This window comes from Macrosteles quadrilineatus, unplaced genomic scaffold (genome assembly GCF_028750875.1).
Source record: "Macrosteles quadrilineatus isolate MER2022 unplaced genomic scaffold, UCM_ALF_1.0 Scaffold_6__1_contigs__length_79288215, whole genome shotgun sequence".
In the NCBI taxonomy this organism is placed as follows: domain Eukaryota; kingdom Metazoa; phylum Arthropoda; class Insecta; order Hemiptera; family Cicadellidae; genus Macrosteles; species Macrosteles quadrilineatus.
The window spans coordinates 59,726,574-59,746,805 of record NW_026542599.1 but is presented as its reverse complement, the minus strand read 5'-3'; the positions used below and the strand labels follow the sequence as shown (position 1 = coordinate 59,746,805).

Sequence of the window (20,232 nt, the reverse complement as noted above, 5' to 3'; positions counted from 1 at the left end):
ACCTGTTGTTTGTCATGCGAGCAAGTATAGCCTACATAAGTAGGCCTAGAGTAGAGTAAAGTATATTTTTTAAATAGTTTTTACCAATTTATTTAATAGATCAGATTTATTATCCTAACAGAACTAGGCCTATATTAAATATGAATAGATATTGCAAAGCATAACAATTAATCCTCTATTGTGGTTTCTATTTCATAATTTAACTTGCAATTTTTAAACCTAGTTTAAATTTTTACTGGTCAATTTCGGAATTTTGGTGGAGGATTTTGACCCTCTAAACTCTAAAATCAATTGGCATGTATAAACAAGAGAAATTGGCTCCCTCTTGTTTTGAAGGTTTTTTGCCGCTGCGCGTGCGCAAGTCTGCAGTTGCGTCATTCGTAGTGGTGTGTTTACGTTGTTCTCAGAATGGCGCGCATTTTACCCCGCACTACACGTATATCTGTAGCTCTGGCGCTACCCGCCCGTCCATACAACCTTCAACCTTCTCCCCCCATACCCTCCAAAACGTAACTACCCTGCGGGCTGTGAACAATCTTAATAATTGGTGACTCATATTATTAAAACTAACACTAACTACTAACATTCTAAATACATAGGCCTACCTTAATTTAATTGTTTGAAACAGAAGTTCATCCGTCGGTCCTTCTGCTCCGAGAAATGTTGGATGACAAGCTCGTTGAAATTGTGTGTTTTTAAAAGTCCCTTCTCAATTGAGCACATTGCTAGTGCATTCAGCCGGTCTTCTCTCATGGTGTTTCTTGTAAATGTTTTTATGCGTTTAAGCGTTGAAAAACATCTCTCACTTTCAGCATTGGACATGGGAATTGTGCAAATAATTTTTAGAAGCTTAACAGACTCAGCAAGGACGCCAGTTAAATTATTTTCATAAATGAAGTTTAATAACATCAGCGATCCTTTGGCACTTTTAAAGTCATCCCTGCTATAAATTACAGATAGCTCTTGTCTTAGCTCCAATTTATTAAGACCAAATATATTTACAGCAGCTTCCAGCTCTTTTTCGGGAAATGTATCTTTATATTTGGAAAATAATGTAGGCTCAAAAAGCACACCGACTGACAGATGGTCTAGGAAGCTAAAACGGTCGTTAATTCCGGTAGTTATGACATCGCACACTTCCTTAGCAACAATGTCTTTTCTATCACTAAAGCGAGCGCGCTTTGTTTTGGGTTCGAGTTCGGTTTGTGATGACTCATCATGTAGTGATTCATTGTCTCGACTACATCCAGCTGCACTTGCAGTGTGTGTATCAGGATTGGGAGAATTCCTTATCTCTGAGATAGCCTTTTTAAAATCGTCTACGTATTTCCGTGCTTTTATGCAATCAATACTGCGATGCTGGATTTCATTGTAGAGAATATCTACATGAGGCATAATTTTGTTAAAAAATCTAAGCCAGTAAATAAAGTCCTCACTTTGGAGGATGTGTTGTAGGCCAATAGCTTGGTTTATGGTTTTGTAGTCATTACTGTTGTCGTCAACAATTTTCCCAAGACATTCATCAATTTCGTGGTTGTAATTTTGTATTGTAGAAACGATCCTTGATTTGTAGTTCCATCTAGTTGCTGGATTTTTCGGCATGCGTTTTTTAACGATGTCGTCAAGAACTTTGGTTCGTTTTGTTGACTGAGAAAAAAAAGCTGAAAATCCTTCAATATTGCTGAAAAATATCTTAATCTGTTTGTTTTGAGTAGAACACCTCTCTACAATTAAATTTAATTGATGTGCATAACAATGAACGTAGTGGGCGTTTTTATAAACTTTTTTCACCCTAGCCTGTAAGCCAGTATGTTGCCCACTCATCGTAGCCGTGCCGTCATAGCTCTGGGCTATTACTTTGTCGGGGGTTTTATCCAGTCCTAGCTTCTGCAATTCACAAAATATAGCCTCACTAATTCCCTCAGCATTCAAACTCTTGGGGTTGACATAAGTGATAAATCTCTCTTTAATTTGACCACTCAATTCGTACCTAACAATAAAAACCAATTGAGATAGTGTAGCTACGTCTGTGGTTTCATCTGCTTGAATTGCTACATAACTGCTTTGGCGAATTTCCTCGGAAATCAGTCGATGGCAAACTGAATAAATCGAGTCAAGCAAATCGTTTTGAATTGTTTTAGAAAGGCCAACAAATACTCGATTGTTTGTCTTTTCAATGTGCTGTTTCAGTGTAACATCTATGTCAGCCATTAGATTAATCAAACCTCGAAAAATTCCAGGATTGTCTGATGAATCACGTTCATCGTGACCCCTTAGAGCTAATTCAAATATACCACAAAATTTAACTGCATCGATAAGTTTGTTTAAAATATATCTGTTATTAGCAACTTCTTCATTGTGTTTTTGAATATTTAACCTGTAGGCATTGTCCAGCTGGCTTGCTATATTAACTTTACCTAAAACTGCATATTCGATACTAGCATTTATGTGTTTCTCACTAATTTTATGTTTTTTTTACTTTTTCCGCCAAGTGTTTTAAATCTGTCACACCATTAACAGTCCAAACAGAGTCACTAGCATTCATAACCAAACAGTAATAACAGAAGAAAGCATTCTTTTCGTTACAGCCACACAACCACTCAGCATTGTTGTACATAGATTTGTTAAAATTTCTAGAAAATCCTTTTCTACTCTTGCAAGATTTTTGAGATTGCGTTATAACTAAATCAGGTTTTGGCGGGCCTAGCAGCTTTAACTCAACTCTCTGTTCAAAACTTACCACCTCGCAACTGGCATACTTCGTTGAAATGTTTTTCACCGAATTCATTGTTCATTAATTCGCACTACACACTACTACACTACACTTAAAACGAAAAGAAACAGAGGTACAGGTACAACTGTATATTAATTAATTAATTAACTACTATAGTATACCGGCGGCACGGCACGATAACATAACCTCACAAAACTAAAATTTGACTGATCTCTACATAAATTGCGTTTGACAGATCGAGATCGCTCGCTGCACCCAGCGCTTGTTGTGGCAATAGTTTGAACTACTGTTTGGACGGAGTCCCAAACGCCCTATATCTGTTGCATTAGAGCCTGATGCAGCGCTGTGATTGGTCGAATATTTCCATGCAGTTTATATGGGAGTTTGGACTCATACCTACTGCGTCCCGGCGTACTACCTGTTGCAATAACATGTGGCGTCCTCTACTACCCGTCCCAAGAACATTGACCCTACTGACGTTTATGTACATTGAATGTAGGATTGTAAATTATTTTTAAGTATGTTATTATTTTTTTTTTTACTATTTTGTTGAAAAAGGGAGGACTCCGTCCCAGAGTCCTTATGGACCAGCCGCCACTGCTTATACTGCAGTATTGTTTTAACATATGTGACGAGGAAGTCGACTATAGCTGTATGTCATGTTTTGCAAAATGCTGGACTAATAATAGAAAGACAACATTGGGTTCACCCAATCAATCTGTTGATAGCCAGCTTTCCTCTCAGAAATTAAATCAGATCCAGGGAAATTTTACAATCATTGTCGAATAAATGCTATACTATTTTATAGAAAGGGTTTTAAATACCGTAAGAAATTATTATTAGATAGTGTCGCGATGGTTATATAAATAGGTAATGATTAATGAACTGAATAACCTTGGTAATTTCTTAATTATTTTACTAAGTACAAAGGACCAAAACCAAAATGGTAGCAAGAAAAATTAAACAACAGTATTTTTCAATATAAATTAAAAATATAATTGTTAAATTTTAACGCAACTTCTAAATTCATTTTTCAAAGAAGAGTTATTTTTTAATCAACAAACGGTCAATTGAATTTTGAAAGCCACTAAGCTTTACTAGCTAGAAAGGATTTGGCGCATGCGCAGAACGTTTTGCTCCTTGAAACATCAAACATCGTGCTGTATGGGATCCATTCGTCGAGCAACTGCTCAAATGTTTCAAGGCGTTGCGAGGCGCCTCGCAACGTTTGCTTGATCAGTGTGCGGCGTCCCTTTGAAATACATGGGGCGCTCGTACCCAGCGAAACATTTTGCCTTGCAACACTTGCTTCAGGTGAAATGCTTGATCTGTGTGCGTCCGGCCTAATATACCGGCAAGGAACACTTTAGTCTTAAAGCACCAACTGCCTTATGATATATCTCTAGACAAAGCATGTCAATCACCCACACATAGTTGTCGAAGTAAGTTCTAAGATCATTGAAACAGCAGTCAATAAAATTCATTTATCTGAGTACTTCTAACTTTTACAGTTACCTCTGCAAGTCTAGTCTCACTATACATCTCACTCTAGATATCTAGATTCTAGTGTTGACAACTACATGATATGCCTTTTGGAAGCCTTATCAAAAGCCAAAACATAGTTGTTGAAATACATTCTAAGATGTTGGAAACAGCAGCCAAGAAAATCACTGTGTAGGAGATAAGATCCTCCGCGTACTATAGTAACGATTGATTATATCTTTTAATTTTTTCTACAAGTACACCAGAGTACACTCTAGCTAGATCCTAATGTCAAAACTACATGATATCCCTCTTGGTGGAATTGTCAATCATCCATACACGATTGCTGAAGTAGATTCTAAAACCATTGATCTAAAAGTCAAGAAATTTCCTAGTACTCCTACAATATCCCTACAATATCGCAAAAACATTTCCTCCAACAAGACCACACTCAAGATTCTAGAGACAACAATTATTTACTCTATGACTGTAGTTACATTATATGCATCTTGAAAGCCTTGTCGATCACCAAAACATAGTTGTTAAAGTAGATCATTGAAACAGCAGCTAATTAAATCTCCGTGTACTACTTATCATATTTTAGTTTTTCTCTGCAAGTCCACCAGAGTACCATCCAGCTCTAGATGCTAGATTAAAAAAGTACATGATATCCCTCTTGATAGCATTGTCAATCATCCATACACGATTGCTGAAGCTGATTCTAAAATGATTGAAACAGCAATGAAGATATATCTTAATAATCTCTACCATTTCATCTCCTGCAACACCACTCTCTATATCCCAGAGACAACAACTACATGATATCCTCTCTCGGAGGCCTTGTCAATCACCTACACATAGTTGCTGAAGTACATCTTAAGATCATTGGAACATCAGTCAAGATACTCTGAGATCTAATCATCTTTTAGTTTTGCTCTGCAAGCCAACTAGAGTGCACTCTAGATCTCTATATCCGAGAGTCAACAAGTTCATGATATCCTCTCGAAAGCTTTGTCAATCACCCACACATAGTTGCTGAAGTAGACGATCTCTGCGAGACTGCTTGCAGACTAGAACCGAACCTTTGTCTCTGAGACGTCAATGACCTTCCTCAAGGCTCTATATCATTGCCATCGCAACGTTTGGTCAATGAACGCCGACACTGACCTAGACCTACATCCGCTTGGTCCACATCTCGTTTATTTCCCGGGGGAATCTGCCTTTTAAAGTTTAAAGGGCCACAATCGTGACGTTGTAGATTGCTGTCTAAAAACCGCTGCATGACTTAGTGAGTATGGTCAAACGCTTGTACTTGTGTAGAGGTACAATTGTACAGATTCAATTGTACAATTGTATAGATCACAGTGCGTTCTTCTTCGTTCGTTGGTTATTCAAACATCACATAAAACTTCCGTCGGAAATTGTTTCGTATTAACGGTTTTTGAACTAGCATTCTCATGGTGCATTAAAAGTTGTTTTTATTTAATGTTAATTACACTTGCTTTCCACGTTTGGTCCGTCAAATCACTTAACCTACATTTTCGACTGCATATAGACAAATAATTGTCCCTTCGCAAAATAAAACAAACATACAGAATGATTACAAAGAGTACATTAAAAACGCCTTATTTTTTGGGAAAATTTTTATCCTTGGAACTATTGAAGATCGGTATAAAAGGCTAAGCTAGTCAGGGTACGCCACCTTTTGCATTATTTCCCAGACATCAGAAATATTTCAGCTATTTGCTATTTGATCTTTTTGAATTTGGTTTCGGTTTATAGGAATTAACAAAAAGGTGTTAGCCTTCCTGGGGTTGTTAGTTTTTTTTTCGAAAAATCTACCATTTCTCAGTAATTTAAGAATGGCTGCCTTTTTGAAACAGAAAAAGGGGATTTGGGGGTTATTTTTCTTAAATAGTATATTGTTACTTCAATTTATATAAGAAATTTTATAATTTACTATATCCTTACTAGCTTTAAAGATGTAAATCAAAAAAAGCGTATATATCTTTATCTAGTAGTTTAAGTAAAAAAATGTTAACTTTGATTTTAGTTTTATTTCTACCCTTAAAACCAACTACTAAATTGGTTGTACTCACCTACTAAACCCTCTGTATATTTACAACTGTAAATGGAAGAAAGACAAACCACTGTTCCACATACAACATTCTCTAGGCTTGTGACGTCACGGCCGCCCTGGAGGTTGTAGCTCCTCACGGTCACTCACAATCGATTTGCCCCCACCGTGTAATAACTGCACTATCCATTACTTCACTTCCTGTTGCATATGTAACTCGACTAGTTATGCGCTACAACTAGCGTGCTATAGACCGGATTAGACGGGTTCTTAGCTTGTTGTTCACTTAAACAGGTCAAAATTATCAGAATTTTGTTCAGAATTAATCAATGATTGCCAGTGGTGTCTGTACCAAACGGTAAAAAAGGATAGGGATGCGATAGGGCAGTTCTTTGGTGGGCAGACGAATCTTTAGTCTAAAACAGTAGTAGTTAGATTGCACTGTCGGGTTAAAAATTTGAATGTTTTCAAATTTCCCTCAATGGGTACCGATAAATTGGCTACTCAGATAGTACTTAAGTCAGCACAGTACACTAAAGTGCTAATTTTGACCTGTCCACTTCCAACGTCTTCTTTCATACACTAAGATAGATTTGCCTACAATTTTATTTAAACAATTTTGCTATTGTTTCTAATACATCTCCGTTATTTCCCTTTGGGCCGACTGATGAATCTCCATTGCGGCTTGTGAAACACATCCGTAATTAAAAGTATTCGTTAACTTTAGCGCCAAACGAAGTCAAACGATCCTTAATGTAGTTAAAATTAACTGTTGATTTTAACTACATCAAGGATCGTTTGACGCAAAAGTTAACGTAAACCATTTTATATTGCAATTTTCGATCCAGAGGCTAACCCCTTCATGAAAAAAATTAAGTATTCGCTTGCGGTTTGGTTTGAAACTTAAAAATAATATACTTTTAGCTTTCTCAAGAGTTAATCGCAATGTTATTCCATCACATGAACAGGAACGCTGCCTAGCTAAGTACAAACTTAGTTTGAGTATTAAAACTATATTTGGCTATATGGAACTCTTCTTCTTTTTAATGATACGTTTCGTAGATATTTTTACCCACAAATATTACCGTGTTTAATCATGTCGATGTCGTTTTATGGAACAAACTTTTACTATCAACACTTCAATTCATCGATGCTTCATGGCATTTTGTGCATACTGAGCAAGCAACTAGATAGAAACAGCTTTGATTGCCGTTAACAAATCAACTCGAAAAATAAGAAGAGTGGAAAGTGGTAGACGAAAACACAAGCCTGTTCTAGTTATTAACCTCGATCTTAACGTATTATTATGATTAAATATCAAACAGGCCTCTGTTTACAAACGCGTCCATACGTTTTTATTAATTTCGCCTTAAAACCTGACAATAGTAAAAATTATAGAATTATTTTGAATTTTGAAAAGAAGGGACTTTAATAACTGTGCGTATTCAAAACTTCAATGGCTCGTTTTCAAATAAGGTGTTTAACCGATAGTCTAGGGAAAGAGTATAAAAAACCATTTTACGCTTTCTCAATTTTCCTTTGGGGATAAGTAAACATGCTACACCTTTTGGAGATTTCAAACACCTTCGCTGAATCTTCTCCATTAGTTTTCCCAATGTTTCACAATCCTAGTGACGAGTTTCTTTGCAGATCTCGGCACTTTTTACCCTAGACCTACCATTGATACCCGGGTCCTACCTGATCTCTCAAAGACTACGGGTTTCCGATAGTTTATCACCATTTTTTGCCCCTTTTCGACAATTCATTGTTGTTTCCCGAGGCAATATTTTAAATGAGGTATAATTCTCTCCGCCCTTCATTCAAGATGTTCCCTTCAATTGGTCTCAGTTCTCTTCAAATTCTGCCCATTTTTTGTCGATAGAAACCTCCCAACTAATTCCTCAGATCTCTGGTGTCAGTATCGCCGTTCTGTCTTTTCTATCGATTGGTGTATTATTGGTAGCAACTGTCGTGTGTTTTTGGGTTGAGTTTATGGTTCACAAACAGATAAATCAAAATAAACAACATAAGAGTTGGGTACATCATTAACTGCCAAAGAATAACTCAAGCTTCTTCGAACAAAATCCGCTTACTGTAGAATTGAAATAATTGAAACCAAAACATATTTGTTTTTTCGAACACTAAAAGACTTTAGAACAGTCTCGTACATCTATGAATTGCTCAGTTTCGGTTAGGCTAGATGCACAACCCTTATAAACAACTTGACATGTGTATATAAATATATAACTAATGTAAGTATGTATAAATATTTATAAAAACATATATTTCCCTACAGTCGTCTGACAAAGTGGGATTCCTTGCACTGATTATAGTACAGAAAGTTGCTAATTGCTGCATTTACTCACTTTTGCCGCGCTCCAGTATTCCAACCAAACAACACAAATCAGCGAGCTTTTGTTTGGCACGTAATCCGTGTCTCAATTACTTATATCAATATGTAATATATTGATATGCAACCTTAATTTTTATGGTAAATTATGGTATGAAATTGCCATAATTTTACTACATTTTCTATTAAAGAACAAATTCACTCAACTATGAGTTTTTGAAAACTAGATTTAACCAAAGACGACGAGTCCTAAGAAACTTACCATATTACATAATTTAAAGCATTTGTTGAAATTTCTCTACGATCGATGTCGACTACATGTCCCACTTATCGGGAGATAAATTGTAGGCCTATAGTGTGCGCATTTTTGTTGTATGAGTAAGTATAGCCTACAATTAATTAAAGCATTTTGTTCTGGTCTCAAATAGTAGGCCTAACTAGATCATGGTTTTTTTTCACCTAAAGAGTCTAAGCTAGTAATTAGACGATGGTTTTTACTGGTTACCGTTTAGTGACAACCCCTAAATAAGCATAAATCCTTAAACATTAATTGAAAATATTTTATTTCAAATATTCAAGCATCAATGCGTTCATCTAATATCTATATTACTGGGCATAGGGAAGGGCTAAGCCAATATAATCAGTTTTAATATAAATTCAAATAATAAATACAGACCACTAGAAATAAATTTGTATCCACAATCATTACTAAATAACATATCATTGTAACTAGAATAACAAAAATAATTCATTATAATATCTATGATAAGTATTTATTGATATCTTATGCGTACAGACTCGCAACGGTGCATGTAATAATTTAAGATGGGCTGCTGTGTGGTTATAACGCTTGCCTGATAGTTAAAAGATCACATATTGAATCCTGGGACAAGTCAGTAGCTTTTGTTCACTGGTCTAGCCTGAAGAAATGTGTAAAACGCTTCCGGGCTAGAGACAAGCGTCCTATTAAATGATATGGAAGTAGGGCAGAAAAAGTACAGACACCAGTGTGCGAACCACCCATAAAAATCTTAAAAAATCAAACAAGAAGAAAATCAAAAGTAAAACAAAGCCACAAACGTAGAAACAATAACTGTTTGACGGCTGCAGTAGTGTGCGGCCTACTCCCGCCCCCCCCCCCCGCGCGGACGTTTTTATTTTGTTTTTTTTTCGTCCAGCAGGTTTCTCCAGCGGCTCTGCCCGTTCAGTGAGTCTCTGGCGCGTTGCTCGCGTACGTCCTAAACTTCTAATTCTCACCGTTCAACCGGTCTTTTTTCGGTAGCGTCTCGTCCTCTAATCACCCTTCGCGACACATGTCCCAGTAGCCATGATGGTGTTTGCTGACCAGTCCCAGCTGCCATGGTTCCAGCAGGAGCCCGTGGAGATGGAAGTGTGTTCCATGCGCGGTGAGTTTCCATTTCCATGAAAAGTTGAAGTGAATGTGTGTTTTACCAAAAGATTGTACAGTATGTCCTGAGCTGGTATAAGCAATATCTTAGGAAATGCATAAGGTTCAAGTGTCCTTGTTCTTTGTTGTGCTACGTCCGGTTGGTTCCACTTCCACCTCAATGTACTGAAATGTTACCATTATATAAAAATGTGCGTTTGGTCCTAGAGTCTATTGTATACAGAATCATTAAAATATGTATATCGGTGCTTGGAAATACTATAAATACTATTAATGAACCACTGCAATGGTTTGTTTGATTTGTTGGGTTGGGAGTCCATTTCCACCTCAGTATAGTGAAATGTTGTCGAAGTTGACCTTTGTATGGACTAGCGACAATTTGAAAAAAAAGTTTTAGACTAATCAGCAGTAGTTGTTTAAGAATCCAATAATACCCTTTATGATGCTTGGTTTACTTAGTCAAGTTAACATTCCAGTTTCCAGTTCCATTTCCATCTGAGTACTACGAGAAAGATTTGAAAATTAGTCGTAAAACTAAGAGATACTTTTATTTTCTTATGTTATAAACTGTAGCATATATTGTTCGTTTGCTTGGTTAGGTTACGTTTTCATTTCCATAAAGCGTCGAAGTGAAAGTTTCTATTGGCTCAAAGGTTGTTGTGTGAAGAGACTACTGTAAACTGTACCAGATTCGTAGAATTATCATGATGACCTCCATGATTGTTTGATTTATGATAGTTGGCTTTGTAGGGTTATGATTCCGTTTCCAGTAGAAAATTCCAACAGAGATGTCAAGTTTTGAAAAAGAACTCACTGTCAAAATATTTATATCCATGAATGCTGTGGAAACAATCAAGTCAACGGAAAGTCTGACTCGCAATAGTTAAAAAAAAACGCGATCGTCATAAACCTATTAAACTTAAATTTACGAAGCTCTCAGTGTCAAGGAAATGTTCTTGCTCTAAATGATTGTTTTGTTGAAAACAATCCTTTAACATACTTTTATATCATGTTATGGATGGATGGCAGCGTTCTGTCCAAGGCACGAATAGTGAAGCAAAAAGTATGTCCAACTCAAAATATTTTCGAATATCTTCATTTTTCCAATCTCTTGTTTTACCCGAGAGCGTTATGTCTTTAGTGTGTTAACTCACTAAACGTTATGGGTAATTTCACTTTAAAATCAACCTATAACACTATGTTTTACCTGGCAACATTGCATCTCTAAACACTAAGTATTCCAGACAAGCAATGAGCTCTCGCAGCAACAGGAACGTTGTTTAATCACAGTCACTCACAAATCTCCCTTAAAGACACGAACAGTTGTGTTTGTAAACTCAACCATTCGTCCAGGCAAGTACAAAAATACGTAAACAACACTTGTGGTAATATATTTATACTTATCCTGTTTACTCACAAGACGTTAAATACTGTACACATAAAAGATGGTAATTGATGATCGATTTTGATTGGACACTCAAATCATCATCAGACCCGAATAGGCTCATAGGCGAATGACAACAATCTTAATGGCGTCCCATATACAATTGGCTACCGGAGGAAGTACGGGCCGAGAAGTTTCTATAAGTACAACTGGAGTATTAGGGTTTTATCCTCTTCTTGATACATTCTTTGTTGAAGTGAATATCTGCAATCTTCGTAGAAATATTGATTCTTGTAGCCCTATGAAGCAAACTTTGCTTGACTAGCTTCACTAAATTACTTCATGATCAGCATCGAACGTGTTATTAAATTACCTGTAAGTCCAAAAATACGTCAAATAACACTTGTAGTAATACATTTGCACTTATACTGTTTACTAACAAGACGGTAAATACTTTCTTTCATTTGGTGAAATAGCCTCTGGATCGTTATTAATCATTATTATAATCTAAGGCTTACCTTACGATCCAATTGATGAATCGTAAGGTAAGCCTTAGATTATAATAACGGTAAATACGTATAAAGCACGTTTTCGTTTGGACACTCTAATCATCATCAGACCCACCTTTTATTTTCTATGTATCTCTTGTGTTAAAAAAATATAGGTCTTGTGAGTAAACAGTGTAAGTGTAAATATATTGTTACAAGTGTTATTTGACGTAATTTTGTACTTTCAGGTAATGTAATAACAAGTACGATGCTGATCAAGTAGTTATCCAGCTAATAGCAATGAGTTGTCGGAGCATTTTCTTCGAGGAAAGTTTACGAATCGCTGTCAGAAACCTCCCTTGTTTGAGCCTAAGCCTGTACCCTCTCCAATTCAAGTCAAGTAGTGCGTTGTCGAAGTCGAAGTATTTACTACCAAGTTCGGTAAAGTTAAGCGAAGGATAACAATCGCTGTCTAAAATCTCCCTTTAGCCAAAGCCTGTTTTTGCTGGCAGCGTAGTCTCCAAGCCAAGTTGTAGAAGCAATGAGTTGTTAGCCGCTCGGCTCGGTGCCGTTTGCATATAAACATTACATTAACGGCCACTATGTACAGGATCTTCAGGCGAGATGGCATCTGATCCACCTTACCTCTGCAACCTTGTTCGACACTGAGTTCATCTTTTTTCACAGGTGTGGAATTTCAGGTCGTCCTACGCGTCTAGGATCGATCTGTCTAGCGGACACTATGTTGCGATTCGATCAGATGTGGGCTGGGTGTGATACGCTGGGAAACTTGAGGAAACAGATCGGTGGATTATTTAACCATAAAATACCACTTATCAACTAACACTGGAGAAGGCGATCGATTCTGTGCTAAAGAGCTATGGTAATGCGTGAAACAGTGTCAGCTCATAGCCCTAGCGATGGTCCTTGTTGAGTCACGGGAAAGTTACTGTATCCTCATTAATCTCACCACCAGCATGCGCACCAGCCAGCGGTGTGACTACCGGAATATTGTGGAGAGATATTATGCCAGCAGAAACAATGCCGGGACATCAGCCAGCGGTGTGACTACCGGAATATTGTGGAGAGATATTATGCCAGTAGAAACAATGCCAAAACATCAGCCAGCTGTGTGACTACCGGAATATTGTGGAGAGATATTATGCCAGCAGAAACAATGCCGGGACATCAGCCAGCGGTGTGACTACCGGAATATTGTGGAGAAATATTATGCCAGTAGAAACAATGCCAGGACATCATCCAGCGGTGTGACTACCGGAATATTGTGGAGAGATTTTATGTCAGTAGAAACAATGCCGGGACACCAGCCAGTGGTGTGACTACCGGAATATTGTGGAGAGATATTATGCCAGTAGAAACAATGCCGAAACATCAGCCAGCGGTGCGACTGCCGGAATATTGTGGAGAGATTTTATGTCAGTAGCAACGATGCCGGAACATCAGCCAGCGGTGCGACTACCTGAATATTGTGGAGAGATATTATGTCAGTAGAAACAATACCGGGACATCAGCCAGCGGTGCGACTACCTGAATATTGTGGAGAGATATTATGTCAGTAGAAACAATACCGGGACATCAGCCAGCGGTGCGACTACCTGAATATTGTGGAGAGATATTATGTCAGTAGAAACAATACCGGGACATCAGCCAGCGGTGCGACTGCCGGAATATTGTGGAGAGATATTATGTCAGTAGAAACAATGCCGGGACATCAGCCAGCGGTGCGACTGCCGGAATATTGTGGAGAGATATTATGTCAGTAGAAACAATGCCGGGACATCAGCCAGCGGTGCGACTGCCGGAATATTGTGGAGAGATTTTATGTCAGTAGAAACAATGCCGGGACACCAGCCAGCGGAGCGACTACCGGAATATTGTGGAGAGATTTTATGTCAGTAGAAACAATGCCGGGACACCAGCCAGCGGTGTGACTACCGGAATATTGTGGAGAGATATTATGTCAGTAGAAACAATGCCGGGACACCAGCCAGCGGTGTGACTACCGGAATATTGTGGAGAGATTTTATGTCAGTAGAAACAATGCCGGGACACCAGCCAGCGGAGCGACTACCGGAATATTGTGGAGAGATTTTATGTCAGTAGAAACAATGCCGGGACACCAGCCAGCGGTGTGACTACCGGAATATTGTGGAGAGATATTATGTCAGTAGAAACAATGCCGGGACACCAGCCAGCGGTGCGGCCACGGCTGCCGGGATATTTATTCTGGTGAGCGGCTCGGCTAAATAGCCAATTAACCCGGCACGATGGATGCAAATGAGACCGGTCCAAGCCGGCTGATTTACTTTGGAAAATCGCGACCATATTTATGCTCTCTCGGTACTTGCATTCCCCCTGGACACTTTTGATTTAAATTTCCTACCCATGATAAACTTTGGCTATACTTAATGTTGTGGTTTCAGTAATGCCCCGAGTGCATCGCCGTGCAAAATGTGGGCCCATTAGCCTCTTGTGCATACGGACAGACATTTTAATTATGTTATCAGCATTGTTATGGTCCCAGTCCCAGTATTTTCCTGTGTATTTTTCCTGGTTCTACAATTTTTTTTATTGGATCGTCTAAGCTCTATGGGTTTTGTCTGTTGATGTTATTGTATTGTGATTGGACTCAGTCCAATTTCTATTAAATTTTAACTGAATACATGAGCCCTGCTACTGTTATATTATTGATTATTCCCCGATGAAGACCGGATTCTTAGCCTTTTCTTAGCCTTTGTTAGTCTCACTAGTAATAAAAACAATAATCGGTTTTTATAATTTTCACAAACATTGAGGATATCCGATATAAATAGTTATAGCCCTGCTTGAGAAGAAAATACATCAATCTTAAAATTTGAATTGAAAATACATCAATCTTATTTAAATTGGCATAGATAGGGCAGGGGCGTCATTTGAGGGTGGCAGGGGGGGGGCAAATACTCTTGGGCTAGAGAAAGAAAATATGCTGTACTAGCTAATATACAAATATTTTCTCCTGTCAAATCCTTAAAAGCACGGCAGACAAAAATCATGCCTATTCTTCTACAGTAATTTGAAACAAAAATATTATTTTTTTAGTGTCTCAGTAGCACATTCAAATCAATTGTGTCAAATTATTTTTTTAATAATAAAATTTTATTTGCTTTTAAGTACCTAAATACATATGTTTTATTTAAAAACCAAATTAAACTGTTATGAAATATAGGCTATGAATACAACCGTATTTATTGCTATATAGGTCTAAATGTTGTACAAGAGAATTTGGTCATAAATCTAATAACAAAAATAATATTAGTACACCATGAAACTATTGATCACGTTTCTTAGATGACTAACTTACCAACATATTATTATGTTTCTGTCTGTTATCAATAATTGTTAGTTTCATTAATTTTCTGCTTGGATTCAAATAAATTTGACTCATAATTTTGTTTTTATTCTAAGTGCTTTTGACAATTAAAATAAGCTTAAAACCCTCTTTTTTTGTTTTAAAACTGCAAAATTTTCCAGGGGAGGATCCCCGAACCCCCTCCCCCCGTTTGCTGGGGGGTACGGAATGCCCCCCGTACCCCCCAATGTTGGCCCCCCCAAGGATTTTGTGAAATGACGCCACTGAGATAGGGACCTTTTCAACGGAATAATATTACTGAAAAGTAAGCATGTACATAAAACTTCCTATTCCTCATTCTTCCGTTTACAATAATGGCAGCCTCCTTAGTATCAGCGATGATTATTGCAGTGTAGTCCTTAATTTTGTCGTATTTCCCTGTCAAATAAACAAAGGTTTATCACTTAACGAGCTTAATGCAAAAAATATACAATATACATAGTGGCAAACAACACTTTGTTTGTAAAATACAATGCCGCAAACCCGTGAAAAATTACAGCCGTTCATGAATTTCATAAATTTAAAATGCAACTGATACACTACCTCCCCCAAAGGCAAGGCCACACTAAAAGGTCAAAGATAGTCATAAAAATATAAGAATCAATTGATACGCACATCAATTTAATGGTTTTTATTAGTAACATACAATACAACAAACCCGAACTCTATCAGATGACTTCAAATAAAAAATTTGGACGGTTCAAATATTCAAATTGCAAATTCAAGAAATCATTGCACGGCTGCCATTTTGTCTCAGTTGTTCTTTGAGTTAAAATCTGTGGAATTGTATTTAAATAACAAATACTTTTAATCTGATGTGAATATTGTCCTACGCTGATATCTATCTATCTATACTAGAGGTCGTCCAGTGGTCGAAACTCGACCAAAAATATTTAATGTACAGACTTCTTTATTTTCATTCCACACTTTGAATAGAACATGTGATTGGAGTTTCCTTCATTTGTTTTGATTTTCTGTTTATATTTCGTTGTTATTTCGTCACCAGCATGGCAACTCATAATATCCATGTTAAATTTTTCAAAATTTTAAATTCATTTTTTGTGCTTATATTTGAGCCTATTTGAATTTATAAAAGGATTCTGCACACCTACAGGAAAATAGCTTTCTAACAGTATGCGTAGATTTTCCCTACGATGCACACGAGCTGAGAAAAAACGTTGTTAAAGAAACATGCTTGCCTTTTTATATAGATAGATATATATATAATACGTGAAGCCGTTTTTTTGGTAACGCAACTCCTCCCTTATTTGATGATCAACTGTAACGTTTGAGGTGTCAAAAGATTCGTCTAAATATGTAGTTTGCAATAAGGTTTTACAATTTAAAAATTTCTACTCTTAAGGGCGTGAGACAAAAGGTCAAAGTCGAATTTTCCCCATAAACGTAGAACAAATTTAACAACAAAAAACAGCTGTTTATAAAATTAAACTCATTAGCTTTTTGGGAGTAAATATTAATGTTTGTAATATTCAATAGGTTAAGAACAAGTTAAACAGTTAATCAATGTGGGAAGAACAGAAAATACCTCAAGTTCAAGGAAGAAATATTGAAAACGGGAGGAGGTGGTGGAAATCCCGTGGGTGTAGCGGTCAGTGATACTTAGGTATATCACAAGTCTGACACATGACACAGTAACGTCTGTGAGTATCGGCCACAACATGCTATCATGTGAGGAAGTCCCGTGGGTGTAGTGGTCAGTGATACTGAGGTATATCACAAGTCTGACACATGACACAGTAACGTCTGTGAGTATCGGCCACAACATGCTATAATGTGAGGAAGTCCCGTGGGTGTAGCGGTCAGTGATACTGAGGTATATCACAAGTCTGACACATGACACAGTAACGTCTGTGAGTATCGGCCACAACATGCTATCATGTGAGGAAGTCCCGTGGGTGTAGCGGTCAGTGATACTGAGGTATATCACAAGTCTGACACATGACAGAGTAACGTCTGTGAGTATCGGCCACAACATGCTATCATGTGAGGATGTCCCGTGGGTGTAGCGGTCAGTGATACTGAGGTATATCACAAGTCTGACACATGACACAGTAACGTCTGTGAGTATCGGCCACAACATACTATCATGTGAGGAAGTCCCGTGGGTGTAGTGGTCAGTGATACTGAGGTATATCACAAGTCTGACACATGACACAGTAACGTCTGTGAGTATCGGCCACAACATGCTATCATGTGAGGAAGTCCCGTGGGTGTAGTGAGTGGTCAGTGATACTAAAGGTATATCACAAGTCTGACACATGACAGAGTAACGTCTGTGAGTATCGGTCACAACATGCTATCGTGTGAGGAAGTCCCGTGGGTGTAGTGGTCAGTGATAATGAGGTATATCACAAGTCTGACACATGACAGAGTAACGTCTGTGAGTATCGGCCACAACATGCTATCGTGTGAGGAAGTCCCGTGGGTGCAGTGGTCAGTGATACTGAGGTATATCACAAGTCTGACACATGACACAGTAACATCTGTGAGTATCAGCCACAACATGCTATCATGTGAAGAAGTCCCGTGGGTGTAGCGGTCAGTGATACTGAGGTATATCACAAGTCTGACACATGACACAGTAACGTCTGTGAGTATCGGCCACAACATGCTATCGTGTGAGGAAGTCCCGTGGGTGTAGTGAGTGGTCAGTGATACTGATGTATATCACAAGTCTGACACATGACACAGTAACGTCTGTGAGTATCGGCCACAACATGCTATCGTGTGAGGACGTCCCGTGGGTGTAGCGGTCAGTGATACTGAGGTATATCACAAGTCTGACACATGACACAGTAACGTCTGTGAGTATCGGCCACAACATGCTATCGTGTGAGGAAGTCCCGTGGGTGTAGTGAGTGGTCAGTGATACTGATGTATATCACAAGTCTGACACATGACACAGTAACGTCTGTGAGTATCGGCCACAACATGCTATCGTGTGAGGAAGTCCCGTGGGTGTAGTGAGTGGTCAGTGATACTGATGTATATCACAAGTCTGACACATGACACAGTAACGTCTGTGAGTATCGGCCACAACATGCTATCGTGTGAGGACGTCCCGTGGGTGCAGTGGTCAGTGATACTGATGTATATCACAAGTCTGACACATGACACAGTAACGTCTGTGAGTATCGGCCACAACATGCTATCATGTGAGGACGTCCCGTGGGTGTAGTGGTCAGGTATACTGAGGTATATCACAAGTCTGACACATGACACTGTAACGTCTGTGAGTATCGGCCACAACATGCTATCGTGTGAGGAAGTCCCGTGGGTGTAGTGAGTGGTCAGTGATACTGAGGTATATCACAAGTCTGACACATGACACAGTAACGTCTGTGAGTATCGGCCACAACATGCTATCATGTGAGGAAGTCCCGTGGGTGTAGTGGTCAGTGATACTGAGGTATATCACAAGTCTGACACATGACACAGTAACGTCTGTGAGTATCGGCCACAACATGCTATCGTGTGAGGAAGTCCCGTGGGTGTAGTGGTCAGGTATACTGAGGTATATCACAAGTCTGACACATGACACAGTAACGACTGTGAGTATCGGCCACAACATGCTATCATGTGAGGAAGTCCCGTGGGTGTAGTGAGTGGTCAGTGATACTGAGGTATATCACAAGTCTGACACATGACACAGTAACGTCTGTGAGTATCGGCCACAACATGCTATCATGTGAGGAAGTCCCGTGGGTGTAGTGGTCAGGTATACTGAGGTATATCACAAGTCTGACACATGACACAGTAACGTCTGTGAGTATCGGCCACAACATGCTATCGTGTGAGGAAGTCCCGTGGGTGTAGTGAGTGGTCAGTGATACTGAGGTATATCACAAGTCTGACACATGACACAGTAACGTCTGTGAGTATCGGCCACAACATGCTATCATGTGAGGAAGTCCCGTGGGTGTAGTGGTCAGTGATACTGAGGTATATCACAAGTCTGACACATGACACAGTAACGTCTGTGAGTATCGGCCACAACATGCTATCGTGTGAGGAAGTCCCGTGGGTGTAGTGGTCAGGTATACTGAGGTATATCACAAGTCTGACACATGACACAGTAACGTCTGTGAGTATCGGCCACAACATGCTATCGTGTGAGGAAGTCCCGTGGGTGTAGTGGTCAGGTATACTGAGGTATATCACAAGTCTGACACATGACACAGTAACGTCTGTGAGTATCGGCCACAACATGCTATCATGTGAGGAAGTCCCGTGGGTGTAGTGGTCAGTGATACTGAGGTATATCACAAGTCTGACACATGACACAGTAACGTCTGTCAGTATCGGCCACAACATGCTATCGTGTGAGGAAGTCCCGTGGGTGTAGTGGTCAGGTATACTGAGGTATATCACAAGTCTGACACATGACACAGTAACGTCTGTGAGTATCGGCCACAACATGCTATCGTGTGAGGAAGTCCCGTGGGTGTAGTGGTCAGGTATACTGAGGTATATCACAAGTCTGACACATGACACAGTAACGTCTGTGAGTATCGGCCACAACATGCTATCATGTGAGGAAGTCCCGTGGGTGTAGTGGTCAGGTATACTGAGGTATATCACAAGTCTGACACATGACACAGTAACGTCTGTGAGTATCGGCCACAACATGCTATCGTGTGAGGAAGTCCCGTGGGTGTAGTGGTCAGGTATACTGAGGTATATCACAAGTCTGACACATGACACAGTAACGTCTGTGAGTATCGGCCACAACATGCTATCGTGCGAGGAAGTCCCGTGGGTGTAGTGGTCAGGTATACTGAGGTATATCACAAGTCTGACACATGACACAGTAAAGTCTGTGAGGTACAGTATCGGCCACAACATGCTATCGTGTGAGGAAGTCCCGTGGGTGTAGTAA

General features: G+C 39.0%; 1 protein-coding gene across 3 annotated transcripts in view; it reads left to right on the top strand.

Annotated features, from left to right (window-relative positions):
* LOC128996641 (protein limb expression 1 homolog) overlaps positions 1–20,232 on the top strand; it is a 110,452-nt gene that overhangs the window by 53,429 nt on the left and 36,791 nt on the right. Inside the window, exon 1 of one of the 3 annotated variants that reach the window (XM_054422060.1) lies at positions 9,934–10,049. The exons of the other annotated variants lie outside the window; for them this stretch is intronic. Coding sequence (XP_054278035.1) covers positions 9,971–10,049 — 79 coding nt within the window. The 5' untranslated portion in view covers positions 9,934–9,970. Of the gene's footprint in view, positions 1–9,933; positions 10,050–20,232 lie in introns of those variants that run through there. 3 annotated transcript variants of the gene reach the window in all.